Source organism: Callorhinus ursinus, unplaced genomic scaffold (genome assembly GCF_003265705.2).
Source record: "Callorhinus ursinus isolate GAN/ISIS: 27379988/994484 unplaced genomic scaffold, GSC_fseal_2.0 scaffold8, whole genome shotgun sequence".
Classification (NCBI taxonomy): Eukaryota; Metazoa; Chordata; class Mammalia; order Carnivora; family Otariidae; genus Callorhinus; species Callorhinus ursinus.
Genome location: NW_027397070.1, coordinates 40,667,001 through 40,688,556, shown reverse-complemented (window position 1 = coordinate 40,688,556; position 21,556 = coordinate 40,667,001). Strand labels below are relative to the sequence as shown.

Below are 21,556 nucleotides of genomic sequence, written 5' to 3'. Positions count from 1 at the left end.
CGACTGAGCCACCCAGGCACCCCCCTTTTTTTAAAGATTTTTTCTTTTCTTTCTTTCTTTTTTTTAGTAAAAATCCCTATTTTCTTAACCTGGTTATAGAATAAGTCATGAGTATTACAAGAAAATACCAAAAAATATTAAGTATTAACCCTGTTGTCCAGAACAGCCGATATTAAAGGTAAAGTATATTTTGCCAATATTTTTCCAAGTTATGAATGACTTCTATATAGCCAAAATTATTTTGAGTCTAAAACCTTATTTAGTGCCTTTTTGCATTTGCTTTGTAATTGGTTTTAGTGACCTCACAGTAGTCTGATCGAGTAGGTGCATTTGACCATTCCCCTGCTACTCAACATAAGATTCTTTTCAACCTTGTAGATTAGCACCTTTGGGCATTAAGTCTTTTGAATTATTTCCTTAAGAGAGTTTCTCATAAAAATTACTAAGTCAAAGAATAAAAACATTTTTAAAGCTTTGTAGATTGTCTTTCAAAAAGAATTTTGACAGTTCATCCTACCACCACTCCATGAGGGTTTATTTTTACTTTGTCATTGTGGTAGATGCAAAGTGGTATTAATGTTACTTAAATTCCCTGGATTACTAGTAAGGGAAAACATTTTTCATCTATATATTAATCATACGTAATTAGTCATATGCATTTTTTCTTGGAAACTATTTACATCTTTTGCCTCTTTTCTTTTAGGACCGTGGTGGCTTTCTTGCTGACTTTCATGAATTATTTCTATGTTTGATCTATTCTTCTAACATTAGGTGATCTCACAAGCTTCCAAAGCAGATGTCTCAGGCCCTGAGACATGCTAGGCAAGATCTCATGTCTCTAGATTCCCTAACTCAGCGGACCCAGCACAACCCCCACTCCTCCTCCTCCTGTGACAGGTGGTGTTCATGTTCAACTTGAAGTCCTCGCCCAGCTCAGGGGAACTGATGTTCATGGAGCGCTACCAAGAGGTGATCCAGGAGCTGTCCCGGGTAGAGCACAAGATTGAAAACCAGAACTCCGATGGCAGCGGCAGCACCATTCGAAGAACAGGCAGTGGCCGTTCCACACTACAGGCCATTGGCAATGCTGCAGCAGCAGGTGCCACCATAGGTGGGGAGGTAGCTGGGGGAGGAGGGGGTCGGGGGAACAGCCACCCAAATCATAGGTTCCTCATGCAGGTGAGCAAAAATCCAGAGCAGGACACTTGCCTTGAAGAATAGCAGTCTTGACACATGCAGAGTCCGTTTCTAGCTGTGCCCAGCTTCCCTGGCCCCGGTGGTCCCATCCCTGCCACTTGAGCTACTCCGTTCAGCTTGTCCTGTGGGATTTAAACTGGAGGGTGTGAATGCTGTTTCCCCCACGTGTTTTGATGGCCACTAGCTTGGGCTTTGGGGAAATGGTTGGGAGTTTATTTCCTTCCTATGTAATTATTCCAGGATGAAGCGTATGACTTCACTTTTCTGTAAAGTGAAAAAGTTGTGTATAACACTGGTGGCTTAGGATTCACAGGTGTTAATGCCCAACATTGGCTGCACTGCAGAAGCTCATCCTTTCATGATTTCTTGAAAGTGGAATCCTGCCCCACATCTCCACATCTCTTACTGGTCTAGGCTCCACATATCGAGTACCATCACACATTGTTCTTTCTGCATTCTCCCAGAAGTTTTCTATACCTCTTCAAAAGAATATCTGCACATCCTTTTTGTTTGTAATATAAATGGGTTCTTAACAATTAAGTCCTGTTTTCTATCTTTTTTTTTTAGTACCATGTTTTAGAGATCGTTTCTGATTAACACATACAAATACACCTCGTTCTTTCTCAACCTACCTTTAGATCCCATTGGGAAGAAGCCCCTGATCATCTTGACCATTTTGAGTTTCTCTGGGTCTGCCTTTCCATAACACTGTTTTGAGTCCATAGAGCAGGCTATAATGATGGTGCTAATATGTAGAGAAGATATCTGGTGCAGAAGGATCTCAAACATTTTTTTTTTTTTAAGTAACTACTTTTCAAAATAAAAGTGGTAGTGAGAATCATGTTAACCTCTTGCTTTTTACTCCACTGCTGGGTGTCCAGGGATGGTATTTTACTCCATCTCTGATGTGACTGACAAGCTACTCAGTACCTCTGGAGAACCCATCCCCACGCTCCAGGAGGACTTTTGGATTAGCAGTACCCTGGTGGAGCCCACTGCTCCCCTGAAAGAGGTTCTGGAGGACCTCAGTCCCCCTGCCATGGCTGCATTTGACCTCGCTTGCTCTCAGTGCCAGCTCTGGAAAACCTGCAAGCAGCTCTTGGAAACAGCCGAACGACGTCTGAACATTAGCCTTGAGAGCCGGGGTGAGTGTGCTTCTTTAGCTTTATTCCTTCATCCTCAAATGAGGGGATGGGTTTCTGAGATGTTTTATAAGTTATAATAAGAAGAAAATGCTTACTAGGGAAGGAGGGGATAGGGAGAAAGGAGTATTAGTTAATTTCCTCCTGTCCAATCTGGTGATTTGAATATAATCTGAGACTCTTACCTTCTTACTAGACTTGGCAATCTGTAGTCATTTAGGGAAATTCTTTTCTGGTTTATAGATAAATTCAAGGAAGAAATACATATTCAAAAACTGTATAAATTGAAATTGTGCCTGTAGACTGCATGTGCCTGCCAGAGTGAACCCCACTTAACCTAAAACGTGGAACAGTCGTAACCCGGCATAAGGGAATATTTTATGGATCACACTAGAGGGAGGATTGTATCTTGAGGTTAATAATGTCCCAGAACGTGTATATGGAATTCTTGGAGGAATCCGGTATATGAAGGTAGAGGAATGTGAAGAAAGAATTATGAAAAGTTCTATTCCACCCCTCCTTGATACACACACCAAACATTGGAAACAGCACACCTCTCTCAGCAATATGGAGAGAGGAATGGTGAATAGGTTATGCTAGGTTCAATGATGCATTAGGAGAAGTTACAGAACTCAGCATATAGTCATACTCATGGCTAAAATTTATTTCAGCAAAAAGATATGCCACAAAATCAGCAAAGGGAAAAGGCTCATGGGAAAAAGTCTGAAGGAAACCAGGCACAGCTTCCAAGAGTCTTCTCCCTGTGGAGTCACACAGGGTTGTGCTTGATTCCTCCAACAATAGTTGTGACAAGTGTGTACAAGGATGCTCATCAGAGACTCAGTGCCCAAGGCTTTTATGGGGGGGCCATCTCTGCCCGGCATGTACCAAAATTCTAGACTCTCAGAAGGGAAGCAGGTGTTCAGCATAAACCACATTGTACACAGTTTAGGCACAGCCTGCCACTCTCATCACTTTCGGCACTTTTTGTATCAATGTCAGAAACCATTTACCAGTCAGGTTTGCAGTTGCCAACCAATGGCAACCTGGCAAGCAAGCCTTTCTAAGGATAGCAGTCACAGGCCTGCTGTGGTACCTCTTTTCTGCACACCTCTACAAATCACTTCTGAACTGTTGGTTAAAATGTCCTTTAATGTTCACATGGTCCTTAGAAAGTATACTGGGGCATATGCAATGTTGTTTTTATCACACAATTTCCTCGTCTAGTACTCATATTTGAAGATGAAAGGAGATACTATTCAGATTGAATGGCTGAATAGCAGAAATGGCTTCATGTCAGTCAGTTAGGAATTTAGTACCTATTGTGTTTCCAGATTATCTGAAGTATAGGGGGTACAGGAGAGATATAAGGAATAATCTTTGTCCATAAAGTTGTTCATAGTCTAGTCAGGGTGTTGAGATGTCACTTTAAGCAAAGAGAGAAAACAAATACAATCCCAGCTCAAGTTCTCAGCTGAGGACACAACCATGGCAAATTCACAAGAAGTGATTGGCTTGGGACAGCAGTTCCATAGGAGTGCCAGAGATTCTGGGTCTGCTGCTCTTGGCAGTGGAGGCATCATGCTGGAGCTAGCTCTGGAACCTCGGGCATGGAATAAGCCAGGTTAAGCTGGTTGTCACCCAAAACGGCACAACCTACGTTTCCTCCTTAACATTGGAGAAGAAAAAATATTACAAGTAATTGCAGGACTGAGTATCAGTCTTTGAACATGCCTGATTTTTTCTGCATTCCCTCTTCCTTCAATCCGTTTCCAGGTCGACGGCTAGACCGCATCCTCCTCAATGCAGATGGCATTCGAGGTTTTCCAGTTGTTCTTCAGCAGATCAGTAAGATCCTGAATTATTCCCTTACATCAACTGGACAGACTAAATCAGGTGAGCTGCTTTTCTCCCTTTTTCTCTTTACTCCTGGACTTGGAACATTAGGTCAGCATCAGAGTTCACTTTTTCTCATTTGCTTTCCACAGAGAGTGTAGAAGAAAAAGGAGTGGGCCCTCTGCGGTACAGCATTGCTGAGCTGCTTCAGATGTGCTGGCCTAGCCTCACCGAGGACTATGTGGCCAGCCACGCCACCCTCTCACAGCAGCTGGATCAGGTCCTCCAGTCGCTGAGAGAGGCCCTACAACTGCCAGGTACAGGCCCGACTGCGTGGCAGCAAATGAGGGCTGACCTGGGGAGAGGAAACAACCGGGAGTGAAGGAGCACTTGAGAGCAGAGGCTGAGGACTCTGGAACTGGGCTCTTGTGGCCCCCTCATTAGCCAGGGCATGTCTCACAGCTAACTCCACGTGTTTCCCCACCACTCAAGTGAAGGGATGCTTAATGCTCCATTAGCTGATACATCTTTCTGATTCTCAATGAGGGCTACACCCAGAAGGTACTTAGTAAATTTTGAACAACCTTCCCTAAAAGATTACTGTGCTCTTCATAAAGCCATTCCACCCCATAGACACTGGGGTAAAAATAGGACTATCCACCCTGATATTTCCAGACTCAAAGCTCTTCCTGCCTGAGAATCACTTGTACAGGCAACCAACGTAGGATTTTATAGTTACCTTGTAAGTGCAGCACCTAAGCTAAAGGAGGCCCCATTGATCCAAAGCTGGAAGCACAGACTAAAGCCTCCATCCCTTCTCCTGTCGTAACTCTTTCCAGAGCCCAGGAGTACTCCACTCTCCTCGCTGGTGGAGCAGGCAGCCCAGAAAGCTCCAGAGGCAGAGGCCCACCCTGTGCACATCCAGACTCAGCTCCTTCAGAAGAACTTGGGCAAACAGACCCCAGCAGGCAGCAGACAGACTGACTACATGGGCACCTTTTTCAGTTACTGCAGCACCATGGCTGCAGTTCTCCTTCGGAGCTTGAGCTCTGAGCCTGGTGAGTAGCAAGAAAGAGGAGATGGAGTCATGACTGGCCCAGTGTTTAGAGCAGGGAAGAGGAAAGGTTCACAATTAAAGAGGTTCTGGGTACCGGGGCACCTGTATGGCTCAGTTGGTTGGGTGTCTGGTTCTTGGTTTAGGCTCAGGTCATGATTGAGGGTTGTGAGATCTAGCCCTGATTCGGGCTTCTCGCTGGGCATGGATCCTGCTTGAGAGTCTCTCCCTCTGCCCCAGCTCCCATTCTCTTTAAAAAAAAAAAAAAGAGAGAGAGAGAGAGGTTCTGGGTACAGCAATAGCCAAGAACACTAGATTTCTAGAATCCTTTCTTACTCATCTCTGTGTTTTATTCATCCTTGTCTCCCCACTGCCTAGTACAGCTGTACAGCACATGGGAGTACTTGATAAATTTTGATTGCATTAATGACAAAAAGTACCTCTCTCAGACCATCATGGATTTGAGAACCAGAGAAGATCAAGTCTCTGATATGAGGACCAGGTTCTTACTTGACTCCACAGAGCGAGTATTGCGTGCACTTTAGTCATGTTGAAGAGAGCAGGATGAGCTGTTTGTGGCTAGACCTACCCACTAAAGTCTGTCTGTGGTTGGAAGTCTTTAGAGCATAGTAAGGTGTAAACTTGCAGTCAGGGTCATGTCGAGAATACCCTTTACATAGAAAGTATCAACAGAAGGGCTCTCAATGTAGTCTTTTTTTTTTTTTTTTCCTAAGTGTGGTTTGTTTTAGTTTTTGTTTTTTTGAGAGAGAGCAGAGTGAGAGAGAGAGAACGAGTCGGGGGGTGGGGGCTCAGAGGGAGAGGGAGAAGCAGACTTCCCGCTGAGCAGGGAGCCTGATGCAGGGCTCAATCCCAGGACCCTGAGATCATGACCTGAGCTGAAGGCACACACTTAACCAACTGAGCCACCAGGTGCCCCTCAATGTAGTCTTCATCTTGACATTACTCTTTTATTAATTCTGGGAAACAGGCCTCTGAGCTGTTGCAGTCAGTGGTGAAAACAAAAGTCACTTTTTCTTTGCAGATCACTTGGAGGTCAAGGTAGGGAATCCATTTGTTCTCCTGCAACAGAGCTCTTCCCAACTTGTGTCACACCTCCTGCTTGAGCGACAAGTTCCCCCAGACAGGTAGGAGCTACTCTGCGGGAGTCAAGCACAGATGGGCCTTCCTATCTGTTTTGTTTCATTAAGGAATGCCAGGGCTCAGTGGGGTTGTGCTTGAATTCAGTACAGAGAGTGGGGATTTCTTCCAGACTTCTCCCTTAATTTGCATTTATTCTTACACAGCTACATTAAAATTCAATTTCAGTTCACCTCATGTCTTTCTGTTTTGCCACCTCTCACAACATTTATATTACAAGCATAAAATTAAGGGGTGAATCTTCATTTATGAATACGCAAAAGTCCAAAAATTGGATAACTCAGTTGGCTACGCTATACGAAAACAAGCATTCTCATAGATTGCTGGTGGGATATAAATTGGTACAGCCCCTGTGGGAAGACCATTTGTCCATATTTATTTAAAAAAAACAAATTTGTATACCCTTTGACCTAGCAATCCACATTGGGGAATTTATCCTGTGGCTTTACTGACCCATGAAAAATTATATATATATATAAAGTCATTTTGTTACAGCCTTATATGTAATAGAAACAGATAAGAAAAATCTACTTCAGTAATAGAAGACTAAAATTATGGGTCAACCCATAATGGAATACTATGTAGACGTAAATAAGAATGAGGGGGTCTCTGCAGAGGGATGTGGACAGATCTTCCAGATAGGTTATCAAGTGAAAAAGCAAGAGCAGAGCAGTGTGTCTAATAGGCTACTGTTCGTGTGGGGAGAAAAGAGGGAGAGCAAGAGTAACAATTAAAGACCCTGCATTTACATTTGATTGTATAAACAAAGAAATTCCGAGCTTGGGTAATATGCCTATGTACTCAGGTCTTGCACGTCTTCTGCTTCTCTCCCTCTAGGTTGGCAGCCCTTCTGGCCCGAGAGGGGCTCAGCCTAAGTGTGCCAAAGGTCATCGTTAACTGCTGCTGTGAGCCTCTTGCCCTGTGCTCTTCCCGGCAAAGCCAGCAAACGTCATCCCTTCTGACCCACCTGGGCGTCCTGGTCCAGCTACATACCTCCCACTGCCTGGAGGACCTCCCACTTTCTACATTGAGCCCCGCAAAGCCAACTGGGAATTCCACATTGGAGAGAAAGCCGCACTCCTCCCCAAGGGATTCATCACTCCCAGCCCTTACATCCTCTGCCTTGGCCTTCCTTAAGTCCCGCTCAAAGCTGCTGGCCACAGTGGCCTGTCTGGGGGCTTCCCAGGGGCTAAAGCTCGCCAAGCCCAGCTTGTCATGGAAGGAGCTTCGTGGCCGCAGGGAGGTGCCTCTGAGTGCAGAGCAGGTAGCCCAGGAGTGTGAGCGCCTCCTAGAACAGTTCCCTATGCTCAAGGCCTCCCTCCTGGCTGCCTGGGAGCCGCTACGACGGTCCAACGAGCAGGGACAGAGCCTGGCAAGGAGTCTCTGTGGCCGGGCCAGTCTCTCTACTGTCCTTCTGGGCCTACACTCTCCCAGTGCCCTAGATGTGCTCACTGAAGCCTTCGAGGAAGCCCTGGTGGCCAGAGATTGGCTCCAAGCCCTTCAGCTCACGGAAGTGTATGGGCGAGACATGGATGACTTGAGCAACATAAAAGATGCGGTCCTGAGCTGTGCCACGGCATGTGGTAAGCAGAAGGCTATGCCTCGCCCTTCACTGGTGGTAATAACATTGAGCATTCAATGAGTGTATTATCACATTTGATCCCCACAGTAACTCTAGAGAAAGCTGCCATTGTAATCTCATCATATTAAAAGGAGACTGTGGCTCAGAGGATAGGAAGCTTGCCCGGGATAAGTGGTGGAGCAGAGCTTAGAACCCCACTCCGTCTAACTTTTTTTTTTTTTTTTCAAGATTTTATTTATTTGAGAGAGAGAGCACGGCAGCAGGGAGGGGCAGAAGGAGAGGGAGAAGCAGACTCCCAGCTAAGCAGGGAGCCCGATGCAGGACTCAATCCCAGGACCCTGGGATCTTGACCTGAGCCAAAGGCAGATGCTTAATTGACTGAGCCATCCAGGCATCCTCCATCTAACTTTAGAACAGGCACTCATAGCCAGTATCCTCAACACTGCATATCAGAATCACTAGAAAATTCTATAAACTACAAATATCTGAACCCAACCCCCCAGAAGCCCAAGATGGAATTCAGGCAAGTGTTGACTTTTGGAGACCGTACAGTCTCCATTGCAACTACTCAACTCTGCCTTTATAGAATGAAAGCAGCCAGAGATGATACATAAACAGATGAGGATGGGTATATTCTAATACAACTTTATATGTAAAAACAGACTGGGGGCACCTGGTTGGCTCCCTCAGTGGAGCATGCGACTCTTGATCTCGGGGTTGTGAGTTTAAGCCCCATATTGGGTGTAAAGATTACTTAAAAATAAAATCTTTAAAAAACCCAAAAACAGACTGTAGGCCTGTTTGACTACCCCTATTTTAAAAGGTCCCAATGAGGCAGCTCTTTCTGCCCACAGGTCCTATCCCCGTGCTTTAATAAAACCACTTTTTGCACTTAAAAAAAATAAAAGCTCCCAAAGAGCTTTCAGGGGAGTTGAGAGCAATGACCTGTAACACTCCACTCAGGGCGGGGGGCCCAAGAGTTGGGCAGGCCGTAGGAAATGGCTTCTCAGGCGGGGGGCATAGCTGCCCTGCAGAAAGAAGAAACTCCCTCCTGGAAAACGTGGAGAAATCCACTGACTGGCTGTGCAATCTTAATTGCTTTGAGTCTATTTTCAGATCTGTGAAATGGGTGTAGGAAAGAAAGATCTACTAAGTAATAATGACAGAGGGCATGGAGGGAGTGAAACTGGTTTACCTGAAATAACTTTCAAGGAGTTCTGTATGGCACAGAGTGGAAATTGCAGGGAAAACTAAAAGTTCCACCTACAAGCTGAGTCTGACCCAGTGCTATCCATGCAGTACAAAACATGGAGAATTTCATGTGTTTTCTAGCTCTTCTTTCTCCATTCCTTCCTTCTCCCTTTCTTCCTTTTTCTTCCTCTCCTTTCTCCTTTTCTCTCTTTTCAGAAAGTCTCATGACTATGATTAAGTTTGCAAAAAGAGAAACATACAGGCATATAGCATTTGTCCTTTTCATATAATGGTTCCAAGTATAAAAATTAATTAAAGTCAGATGGATCTTAAGGATCCTCCAAGCTCCTGTTTGATGAAATTGGACAAAGCCCTTTTCTAAGGAGTAGCCTGGACTCTTGAGCTCTTCCAGTGCCAGGCTTGCTACCTCTGGGCATCTTTTCATCTTGTAGACAAAGAAGGTTGGCAGTTCCTGTTCCCTGTGAAGGACGCGTCTCTGCGAAGTCGGCTAACCCTACAGTTTGTGGACAGGTGGCCCCTGGAGTGGTGCTTGGAGATCCTGGCATACTGCATCTCAGACACGACTGTCCAAGATGGACTAAAGCGTGAGCTACAGAGAAAGCTGGCAGAGCTGCAGGTGTATCAGAAGGTATGGCTCCCAGCATCAGGAGAAAGGAAATAGGCTTCCCACTGTATTACCAACTCCAGCCTGTTCTCACTTGATGCTGGATTTTAAGAAACAGACAATCTGGGCCTGGCTTTTTTTCTGCATCTGGCTTCTGTTTTTAGGTGAACAACAAGGAGAGACCTTATATCTATTTCCTATGTTACTTTCCTCTGGTAATTTTAAGTATGTACGCATCAGACAAGGATAGTAATAACAGTCCACAAAGCCTCTTTCACATGTATACTTGAGTTTTGTGCATGTTTTATGTCTGTTATGTGTTCCTTGTTGTTCAAGAGTTCTTATAGAGCTTAATCTCTATTGTGTCTTTTTTAAAGATGGTTTTAAATTTCAAGAGCCATTTTGAAAGGCTGCGTGGAAGTGACAGTTTAAAAATGAAAGATTATTTGGGGATGTGTGTTAATATTCAAGATCAAGAGGCCCAGGGAGACAGAGTTAGGTGGTATGGCTACATAGCAAGTATATAGTTTATGCTAATTTTTCCATGTGTACTTGGAACCAAACAGAGTCCAGAGACCCAGCAGAGCAAGTAAAGATAGCAGATGAGAAAGATATGCTTTCCACTCTTCCTCGGCACTTTTCATGCAGAGCTAAAATGCTTGCATGAAGGGCAATCCCATGGAGCATTCAAGCTGGAAGAATATCTTGGGTAGAGTTTTTAAGATGGAGGAGCATGGGACAAGTGACCCCAGGAGGTTGAACAAGCTATGAAGCACAGAAGCCTCTGAGAATTGCTCTCATAAGTGAAAGGCCCCAGTCCTGGCCTCCCTGCTCAACCTTTGCTCCCTGAGGATGCCTCTTAGATATGTTCACTCACCTTTCCAGTCTTTGCCTCATTTGCTTTAATTCTTCCTCTCTCCTGGCAAGTTTTGACAGCTTGACTTTGGGACAGAAACCTAGGGGTGGCCCATCCCTGGAAACTCCGATGACTTGTTCATGGAGGGGGAAGCTGCAATGTGGTTTGATAGCTCTTCCTGTCTTTCCTTAGATTCTAGGTTTGCAGGCTACCCCAGTGTGGTGTGACTGGCAGAGCCTGAGGAACTGTTGCATTGAGGACCCATCAACTGTCATGAACATGATTTTAGAAGCAAAGGTACTATTTTCCTGAGTGGTATTCCCCTTTCTCCCCTTCTCAGAGTTGCACCTCCTTACCTGGTTGTGTAGACCCCTTTCCGCGTATTAGTGTCCACATTTTTTTGGTAACTACATCACATTCTTTTTTCTTTTTGTGTGTGTGAAATTTACCAACGTACAGAGAAGTGTAGAGAATAATACAATGGATGCGTTTGTACTATCACCCTACACCGTCTACACTGAGTACAGAATGTAGAGCTACTGGTGGAATTGTTGAATCATCAGGCATGAGCATCCTCACCATTACTGAGACATTGCAAATTGCTCTTAAGATTAGTACACTTGTAGTTCCTGTTACTCCATATCGTTACGGCTTTTGATATTGTCCAACTTTTCCCTTTGTGCTAGTAGGATGGTATCTCATTACTGTTTGAATTTACATTTACATGATTACTAATGACCTTGAATGTCTTTTCATATGTTTATTGAACATTTGAGTGCTAAATAGAATTTTATTTATTCTTTAAGGAGCCAATATACCATAGTTCAAAATGTGGATGTGCTCATTCAGATGTTCATGCATCGAAGAAACCTTTATTGACCATGTGTTATTTGCCACTGTAGTAGATGGTGGTAAAACAAAGATAACTAAGCTTAGTCCTTGACCTTGTGTGGCTCACATTTTGGAAAGAGGGGTGATATGGCACACATCCCTAGATGATTGCGATATATCAAGTGACAGAAGTAAACCCAGATTGTGGTGGGAGTACAGGCAGGGCACCTGATGTAGCCTGAGAAACAAAGAAGCATCCTGAACAAGGTAGCCCCAGGCAGAGTTGTGGGGAAGGCATTCCGGATGGCACCATATTAAAATATTCGGGCAAAGCCTTGGGAATTCCATTCTCTGAAACTTTAATCCAAGGTTCACAAATTGGGGGTGGGGAGTAGCAAACAGGGACATGGACAGAATCCAATGCCTAGCATGTACATTTGGCCCATGCAATATTGGTCTGCCGAATTTTGATTTTTTTCATGTTAATTTCATTGCCAACATTTTAAAATAGGGAAATTTTTTAATTTAAAAAAATTTTTTTTGGTTTTTTGAAGTTTGGCAACACTGGGCTTGCACATTCATATGGCAAGAGAGCTGAGTACGCACTATCTCCTTTGTGTTTTGTTTTGTTCTTTATGTTAATTCCAGTATAATTGACATTAGTGTTATATTAGTTTCATCGTACAATATACTGATTCAACAGTTCTGTCCGTTACTCGGCACTGTCTCCTTTGGACAATCTTAGTCTTCCCCACTTCCTTAATATCTCCCCAGGGCTGACATGAAGTGTCAGTGACTTCATGTCATCTGTTTCTTTTTTATGCTAAATCTCAGAGGAAAGTGATATCATTAATCATCAAGCTACTTTGATATTTTCATAACTCCCTTGCCACTCTAGTCCTTTGAGTTTATGAGCCCACTTTAATCCCAGAGTGAAGTTCCCATCAGCAGTTACCCAAACTTTCCTGGGGCTTTAGCAGACTCAACACTGCTGAGAAAAATCAGGCAAAAGCTGGATGTGTGACAAGGCCAGTGATTCAAAGGGATTGAAGCCATGTGTGTTTCCTTCCAGGAGTATGGACTGTGTGAGGAGTGGGGCTGCCTCTATCCAATTCCAAGAGAGCATTTAATCAGCCTACATCAGAAGCATCTTCTCCACCTTCTAGAAAGAGGAGATCATGAAAAGGCTCTGCAAGTAAGCCTCTATCTCTTTCCATTTTTCTTTTGGGATAAGACAAAAAGGTTAGTCAAATCAGATGGCTTTGTTCATGCTAAATACCACGCAGAGCATTTGCAATCTCAGATCTGCTTCATGTCCTTCTTGGCCTCAAGATGATTGTAGTCCTCTTCAGTGAAGGTGCCTAGCCCTGCCTTTAACGCCTGATGGTCAGCAGGGTCCAGGATTCTGCTAAACTCTGGTTAAAGTCATCATTTGTGAAGCTGCAAGGGTGGTGAAAGAAAAAGTACAGAGAAGGGATTAGTCCAAAACTAATAAACCTAAATGTTCCATTCCCAAATAAAATAAGGCTGGCCTGAGTTATTTATGGGCTTTCACCTTTCTCCTCTACCCTTCTCTTACAACAGCTCCTGCAAAGAATTCCTGATCCCACAATGTGCCTTGAGGTCACAGAGCAATCCCTCAACCAGCATCCTAGCTTGGCCGCTTCTCACTTCCTGGCCAACTACCTCACCACGCACTTCTACGGAGAACTGACTGCTGTCCGACGCCGTGAAATCCAGGCACTCTACATGGGATCCAAGGTCAGGAAAGAAGGGGGGTAGTTGGGAAGGCATACCTGGAGGAGAGACCGCCGGCCCAGCTCCCGCTTCAGAACTTAACCTTTCAATGGCTCTTCTCCAAGACTTTTGCCATTCTTGGCCTATGCTATATAAAACCTTTATCCAGCAGCCCACTCTTTCATCCCTTAGGAGTTGTCATTCTCTTACTGCCTTGTCTCCAGAGTGAATTCTACATGGCCCTCTTAGGTTCTCTTTGTGGTTTCCCTGGTATCTTCTAGATCAGTGTTCTCAATGCAGACCATATAGTAGAATCACCTGGACTTGGGGGAAAAAAAAACCAAAACAACTGTTGACCCTTACCCCAAATCAATTAAAACTGAATCTCTTGGGACAGGGCCTGGCTATTTTCCAAAGAGATTCTGAGGTAAGGATTTCAAACTACTGCTTAATAACCCAGTCTATGCTAAAGAAAAAAGAGTTAATTCTCTAGGTAATGAGGTCCTTACCTTTGATGTGTAACCTTGGAGACACTAATGGAAAAAATTACAAGCTAGAGAAAGTAATCTGAAGGGGGGCTTGGGGAGAAATGGGACCCTCTGACACGGTTCTAATGATTCTGTGGCAGTCATATCTACCACTTCATGAGTATGGAACTCACCTCACAAATAGAACGAGTGCTGGGAGAACCATCAATATGAGCACTGGCTCACTTATTAAGAGTTCAACTACATAAAATGTTCCTAAAGAAGATGCACTCTTTTTTTTTTTTTTTTTTTGATGCACTGTAACTAAATGGGAATCCTTGAAAATTGGCAATGAGCAGAGCCAGTGGACATATTTCAAGCCTAGTGCTAACAGTCTCTAGGAGTGTAAAGACATTTACCTCCAGGACACTGGAGGTGCCAGATGTAGGCAGCCTACTGATATCACCTTATATTGCTCATTCTAATTAAGCCTCATATGGACAGAATGGTGGCTTTAAGGATCAGGTAGAGATCAGCTATACCTGGAGGTGCCACCTGTGGGCCAAATCCAGTCCTCAGCCTGCTTTTGTGAGTCAGGTTCTTTTGGAACATAAATTCGTGTACTCATTTATTTACATATGGCCTTTGGCTGCTTCCACACTCCACTGGCAGAGCCAAATAGTTGCCACAGAGACTTCATGGCCCATAAAACCTAAAATATGTATTATCTGACCCCTTACAGAGGAAGTTAGCCAACCTCTCACCTGAAGTACTTCTTGATTACCACCTGAAAGATTGAAATAGGAGTTCAGCCTTGCTTCCAGAAAGACTACTAGCCAGCCCTAGTAGTTGGCCTTGTGCCTTTGGTCCCTGCTCCCCTTCCCCCTCCCAGTAAGAACCTTGGATTCCTTCTGAAATGTTCTAATGATTGTTTTCTTTACTCTGCGGATCTACCCTACAAACAGGTTCTGCTGACCCTACCTGAGCCACACCGGACCAGCTACTCCCACTTGTCCTCTAACCCCCTCCTTATGCTGGAGCAGCTACTCATGAACATGAAAGTGGATTGGGCCACCGTGGCTGTGCAGACTCTGCACCAGCTGCTGGCCGGGCAGGAGATTGGCTTCACCATGGATGACGTTGACTCACTGCTCTCCAGATATGCGGCAAAAGCCTTGGACTTCCCATACTCTCTGAGGGAGAAACGATCAGGTAACTGCCAATATCCTAGTGGTGGCTCCACCTGGAGGAGGAAACACCGTACCACATCCTTAGTTATAATTTGTCTTCTTTTATTATTTTGAGTTGATCAAGAGTGAAAGGAATGCACTTCCATATAGATAGCTCTATGCTATACAGGAGACCTCTTGTCCTTGGAGGGAGTGGCAGGCTAACCAGAATTACAGTATGGTAGATTACCACCGTGCAAACATAAAGGTTTGGGAAACAAAACATGCTGGGAGTGGTCTCTGTCTGGCCTTGGCACAGTAGACTCTTATGTACCATCATTCTATATTGAGGGCATGCATTGTTCCCAGGGTCACATCAGATACCACTACTATGTGAGCCAAGCCTCTTCCAGAAGAAGAAAATGAAATCATTACAGGCTGATATTCCCAGACAGCTTTCTGTTTTTCTTACTCTCTACCCTCCAGGACCTTCATTTAAATGTCTTCTACTTCCCTTTGGGCGTATTTAAATTTATTTTGTAAAGTCCTAACAGCTACTTCATTATTTAACATAGTTAAACATCTAAACATAGTTTGCTTTTTGAGGCGTTGAAGAAGCATGCTTGCTGTTGTCTTGGAAGTACCTCCACCAGGCTTTTTACACCTGGCAGAATCATGGGATGACAGTCAGCAAAGCAACAGTGCTTTAAATTAAATGTCTAGCAGAGTGAGTAAAGATGCTTATGGTAGGATGATATTTTGTCAGCATTTTCCCTCTCTCCAGATTCTGTGACTCACCTCCAGGAAATCAGTCAAGGTTCAGACCTCGAGACCTTGTCTAGATCCCCGTCGGCAGAGTTCTCTGCTGCTGCTGCAGCTGTTCCTGGTAAGGACAGGTTTTGAGAGTTATCCATGGTTTAGTTCAAACTTGCCTAATTCTGACTTTCTGATTCTTTTGCCTCTTTTTTCATTTCCAGTTACAATATTCTTATTTTTGGTTCATTCCAGCTTTGTATATCCCAGAAAATTTAACGATCAATTCTCGTTATTTGCAGTAGTATTTCTATAAGATCTCTGCAAACACTGAATTAGCAAATACTGAACCATTGCTCGTAGGGAAAATATATGTGTGTGTGTGTCTGTCTGTCACTTAGATTGAAAGTGAAATTGAAAACAGTTCATCCTAGTAGTTTTTATTTTATTTTACCAAAGAGGAAAAGAGGTTTAGAAGTGTTAAAGTGACTTGCCTGAGGCAAACCCATTAATGAGTGCCTAATGAGAGTTTAGGATTGAGACCCTGTCCAGCTTGCCCGAGAGCGAGAGCTTCTTTCACCACCCCACGCTGTCCCCTACCATCTCCATCCCCCATCACCTCTGTATGAGAACTGAAATAAGAAATCAGAACATCACCTTGTTCATCCTCAGATGAGAACCTGCATGTCAGGTGTCTCAAATTATTCACTCTGCCCATGTCTGCAAAGGCACTGCCAATACTGATTTTGAGGTTACAAGTAAATTTTGGCTGGTGGGCAAATGCACAAATACAGACTGTGCTAATAGGGAGGATGAAATATATTCAGTCCTCATGATCATTCTGGCCCTCTGCTGCAAGTTCGTTATTGATGTCTGTTACCTACACAGGGTGCAGACTCCTTGAAGGCCTCAGCCATGTCTTGATCACTCCTTTTCGCAATCCCCTTCTCCCCCAGTCCCTGGCCCCTTGCACAATGGCCTACAGTCCTCAGAGGAAGCTTCAGCAAGTGTTTGTTTTGCCAACAGTCAAGGGCACGGGATTCCAAGGGGGGAGATATATGGGCGCTGCAAAGAGTATGTTTTTCAGTTCTCTTTTTCTGTGACCTGCCAACCTTTCTCTGCTAGGTGACAGGAAATTTCCTTAGATAGCATAAAGCAAAGATGGTGGCATTTCATGGCCGTACTTTGAAAATTAGCCATGCTTTACAGTAACCAGCAGACTTGAGGGAAGGGCTCAGACTTATAGGTATACGAACAGCCTCATGCATCTGCATATGGCAGCCTGAGCACCTTTGGTTTACTTTTTTTTTTTTTTTTAGCTTTTTATTGTGGGCATTTTCCAATATACAAAAGTAGAATAGTATACTGAAGTCTGACATACCTATGGCCCAACTACAATAATTACCATCTCACGATGGCCATTCTTGTTCCATTTTACCCTTGTGCCACTACCGGGTTATTTTGAAGCAAATACTAGATTTCATATGATTTTATTTATAAATATATCAGTATGTATCTCTAAAAGGTAAGGATATTTGTGAAACAAAACCATAACATCATCATCGTACCTAAAAACGAATGATTTCGTATTATTACCAACTATCCAGTCAACATTCACATTTCCCCCAGTTGTCTCATTAATTTTTTTTAGAATTGTTTTTTCTAGAATCAATCTAAATAATGTCCACACATGGCATTTAGCTAAAATATCTCTCAGGTCTCTTTTAATCAATTAGGTTCCCCTACCTCTTTTTTATCTGTGGCGGAAACTAGCTCATTTGTCCTGTAGAGCTTCCCACGTGCTAGATTTCACTGATGGCCACCCTGCAGTCTGGGTCTCAGTCCTCTCTGTATCCAGTACACTGGTTGGTAGTTCTAGAAGCTTGATTTGATTCAGGCTTAATATTTTTTGGTAAGCATATTTGATAGGTGTTTGTGTGGCTTCCATCAGGAGACACACTGTCCAGATGTCTCTCTTTTTATGATGCAGTCAGCCATTAATGACCATTAGCTGGATATATTATTGCAGTGGGGTTTGAAACATGGTGAAATTCTGATTTTCTCATTCCTTCTTCGTTTATTAGCTGAACTGTTGATCACCTTTTACTCTTACTTTGGCTCTGACTCCCAGGTATCGCCACTACACATTCTCCCAGTCCAAGGGAGAGGAGCTTCCCAGAGAGTCAGCCCCCACCAGAGTTTGTCCCCCCAGCAGCACCCCCTGGCAGGCATCAGTGGGTGCCCGATGAGAGTGCGAGCATCTGCATGGTCTGCTGCAGGGAGCGCTTCACCATGGTAAGCAGCGTTGGTCTCCAGCTTTGTCTGCAGGGGAAGTGAAAGGAAACCACCAGTTCATGAGCCCAGTGTTTATAGTCACCTCCTGTCCCCAAGAGGATATTGATATTTTCAGAAGAACTACCAAATCCAAGACTTTGGGTTTAACTTTGACCTAACCACATGTATTTTCTGGATTCAGACAGATGGTAGACACCTTCAGGTAGCCTTAAATTCTAAAATCTTTGCCATTCTCATGACTAAACAGAGGCAGAGTGGCATAGCAGGAGTCACCAACACCAGGAGATCTTGTTTCTAGCTCCCTTTTTGCTGTAAGACAGGTGGCCTGGTAGTGGTTTTATGTACTGACTCTGGAGACAGAGGACCTGGGTTCTAATCCCAGCTCTTCCTCTTATTAGCAGTGTGACTTTTTCAGTCTCAGATGCTCACTTATAAGCTAGGGATGATATATTATGTGGTACATGGAGCTATAAGGACCAGCTATGATGACAAATGTTACCACACTTAGCACCGTACTGACTGGCACATTAGCTCAGGGCTGATGGGAACAACAATGATGTGATTGCTCTGTGTCTCTTTCCCCCTCATCTGCGAAGGTTGTGTAATATGTCTGTTAACCTCTTAGAGTGAAATGAGGCAGTACTAATGAAATCATTTTGAAAAAAGGACACTTTCTCGTCGTCATCAATGCCATGAAAACGTGTGATTTGCATTGGCTGAGAAAGTCACTTCTTACCCACTGTTTTTGCTGTGTCTTCACACATTGCCTCTGCAGACAGGTAGAAGTTGTTAGGAACTGTTGCAAAACTGCCCATCACTTGGGCCCCTTTGCTCACCATCTGAGACATACCTTTAAATGTTAGCTCCTTCAAGGCAGGGACTAGGTGTTCCTTCTCAATAGAAGCCCAAACACCTGGTATTCTTAGTAAGTCACAGGTGACTAATACCAAAGATAAGTGGGTTGACAGGTAGACTCACAATTCCTGCAATCTCACCTTCTCTCACTCCCTTTTTTTTCTCTTCCCAATGACACTTATCAGTTCAACAGGCGTCATCATTGTCGACGCTGTGGCCGGCTAGTGTGCAGTGCCTGCTCCACTAAGAAAATGGTGGTGGAAGGCTGCAGAGAGAGCCCTACTCGTGCGTGTGACCAGTGCTATAGTTACTACAACAAAGAGTGAGTGTCCTATAGCGGGACCGCTACTTCCATTGACCTCTGCACACCCATCCTCCCCCGAGATCTGGGGTCTTGGAGTCTCATTGTGGAGAGCATCTCAAATCTGGAACAGTGACAGCAAGTTTGAACTTAACAGTCACACTAAAATGCCATTAACTCTACAGCAATACATTTGACCTTGGTCAGAGAAACTTCTAAGAAGCAGAGCTCAAGGTTCTTACATAGTGTTCTCCCTGAAATCAGGACACTTGATTCCTGACCAAGGCCATTAATCTTAGTTTGCCAACAACCTCCCCAATTGTTCAGCCACTCCTGCTTCCATTGGTCTCAGCTGGATTCAGAGGGCTATGTTCACACCTGCTGACTCTTCAAGCATCACTTGCATCAGTTCTAATCTAGCTAGTCATCCTGGCTTGTTATCTACAACTAGAAGAGCCCCCACACCTTCCTGTGCAGTTTACCTAGTAACAAATTTCAGAGACTGCTTATACCTCTGGCAAGACAGATTAAGACTGTGTTTGCTGGCCTAGTGTTGCTCGATTTTCCTCACTACTTATAGCAGCAAAGGAGGGTGACACTAAGCCTCCTAGGCCATCTGGGAATATGAGCCAAAGCAACTCCTCAAAAGCAAATTACTTTGAATTCTTCATGTTTTGCTTACAGATTTAAATTGATTTTATGTTCTGCTCAACAGCATTATTGAGTTTGTTTTAATATGAACATTTTTTGTCATTATTTACCATGATGATTACTGATCTCCTAGGAAGAAAGATATGCCATGCTTATATTGCAGTTTCTGTGATCCTGACATACCACTTACCTCCCTTGGGGTAGGGGACAGAAGAAATATCCATGTACCATATTGCTGAGATTGGAAATGAGCAGTTAGTATTGATGGAGATCCTTTCACTCAACTATGACTCAAAAATAATCACTTCTTCCTCAAGGAGCCCCCACTTTAGTGGGGAGACCATTGACAGACCACAGACTAATTGGATGAGTGCAGTGGTAGAGCCACACAGCTTAGCCTGATGGTCAGAAGCTTTCTTAGAGGTGTGGCAACTTGTCTGAGCATTAGAGTATGAGAAGTTAGGAAAAGAAGCCAAAACAGGGCATGCCCAGAAGTAGGAGTGACAACTGCAAAAGTAGGGGCAGGGAATATATAGGTGTTTTGAGGAAGTGTAAATAGGTAGGTGGATAGGCTACGGTATTAGCTGGCATACCTTGGGCTTAAAAACCTGACACCTGAGCCAGGAGGACTTGGGCCCAAAGGCTTGGAGCTTGCTCTTTGGCAGCATGGGCTGGGGTTGACCAGCAGGCTTCTCATGCAAGTGATAGACTTTGACAGGGGCCAGTGGCAGAGTGGGGAGGACTTCAATGAGTTGAGCACAGGTCATGGATGGCAGGAGTTGCTCACAAGAGATAACGAGGCTAGGTCGTAGGGCTTTATCTGCTGAAAGTGCAAATGTGAAATCCTTCTACCCTGAGAAGCTGTGGAACAATTTTAAGCAGAAGCATAACATGACCAGATTTGCATTTTTAAAAGCTTGCTGTAGCTACAAAGGAGGGAGTAGGTTGATAGAGACAAGGATACCAATTGGGAAGCTATTACAAAGGCTCTAGCAATAAATGATGAAGGGCCTCTCTGAGGCAGGGATGGAGAGAGATGGGGACATTTCAAGAGGTATTGAAGAGACGGACAGAAAATGGTCAGTGATTGGCTATGGCAGGTGAGGGACAGAAAAGAGTTTGGTGGTTTCCCTGATACGTCTTACTTGGGCACCAGTGTAAATGGCAGTGCTCTATACCAGCTGCGAAACAAAGAGGAGGAGAAGGGATTCGGGCATTTCATTTTGTGTTCTCTGTTTCCAGTGTGCCAGAGGAGAGTCCAGGACGGCCGGGAGGTAAGGCGGAACTCTAGTCTCTTTGTTTATACGTTCAAGTTGGCTCTTCTTTCAGGGTTTCACCTGCAGCTGATACCCTTAATACAGCAACTCATTCCAACTTGTTGGCCAAGGAGAAAAGAAAATTCTTGGCATTTCTGTCAAGCTGTTTCCCTTAAAGTTTATTGTCCTATTAACCTACCGTACTGGCCCATTAACTTCCAGCATTCAGAAGGCCAGCAACCAAAGAATTTGGTCCCTGACTTTGAGTAGGTTATTTCTTTTTTTTCTCCTAGATTCCCTTTCACCGCCATCCTACCTCCAAATGCTCCCTCCTTCCCCCTGGGCAATCACTATTAATAGTTTGGTTCATATCCTTCCACAGAGGTTAGTTTTTAGGGTAGCCAATGAGTCAGCCCTCCATTTGAGAAGGGTGTACATTTCAGAGTTTCTTGTGAAGCGGTGGGGTTGTATGACACTGTAACACTCATGCGGGGAAGAAAGTTTGAAGTACCTAATGAGATCTCCTTAAGGAAATAAAAAGGACCAAGGAGAGAGAACGGGCTGGTATCTGCATGCAGCTCACGCCAGTTTTCTGGCTGG

The 21,556-nt window shown here is 44.1% G+C and overlaps 1 protein-coding gene across 3 annotated transcripts in view; it reads left to right on the top strand.

Moving 5' to 3' along the window:
- Window positions 1-21,556, top strand: part of ZFYVE26 (zinc finger FYVE-type containing 26) — a 62,873-nt gene that overhangs the window by 21,917 nt on the left and 19,400 nt on the right. For 2 of the 3 annotated variants that reach the window (XM_025869816.2, XM_073895410.1), the window contains exons 15-30: window positions 898-1,099; window positions 2,079-2,342; window positions 4,116-4,235; window positions 4,328-4,492; window positions 5,015-5,233; window positions 6,272-6,374; window positions 7,225-7,970; window positions 9,613-9,809; window positions 10,834-10,938; window positions 12,545-12,667; window positions 13,057-13,233; window positions 14,642-14,888; window positions 15,612-15,731; window positions 17,730-17,893; window positions 18,934-19,070; window positions 20,943-20,974. In XM_025869816.2, the coding sequence (XP_025725601.1) occupies window positions 898-1,099; window positions 2,079-2,342; window positions 4,116-4,235; window positions 4,328-4,492; window positions 5,015-5,233; window positions 6,272-6,374; window positions 7,225-7,970; window positions 9,613-9,809; window positions 10,834-10,938; window positions 12,545-12,667; window positions 13,057-13,233; window positions 14,642-14,888; window positions 15,612-15,731; window positions 17,730-17,893; window positions 18,934-19,070; window positions 20,943-20,974 (3,121 nt within the window). The remainder of the gene's footprint in view (window positions 1-897; window positions 1,100-2,078; window positions 2,343-4,115; window positions 4,236-4,327; window positions 4,493-5,014; window positions 5,234-6,271; window positions 6,375-7,224; window positions 7,971-9,612; window positions 9,810-10,833; window positions 10,939-12,544; window positions 12,668-13,056; window positions 13,234-14,641; window positions 14,889-15,611; window positions 15,732-17,729; window positions 17,894-18,933; window positions 19,071-20,942; window positions 20,975-21,556) is intronic. The other variant, XM_025869817.2, reaches the window with a different exon arrangement.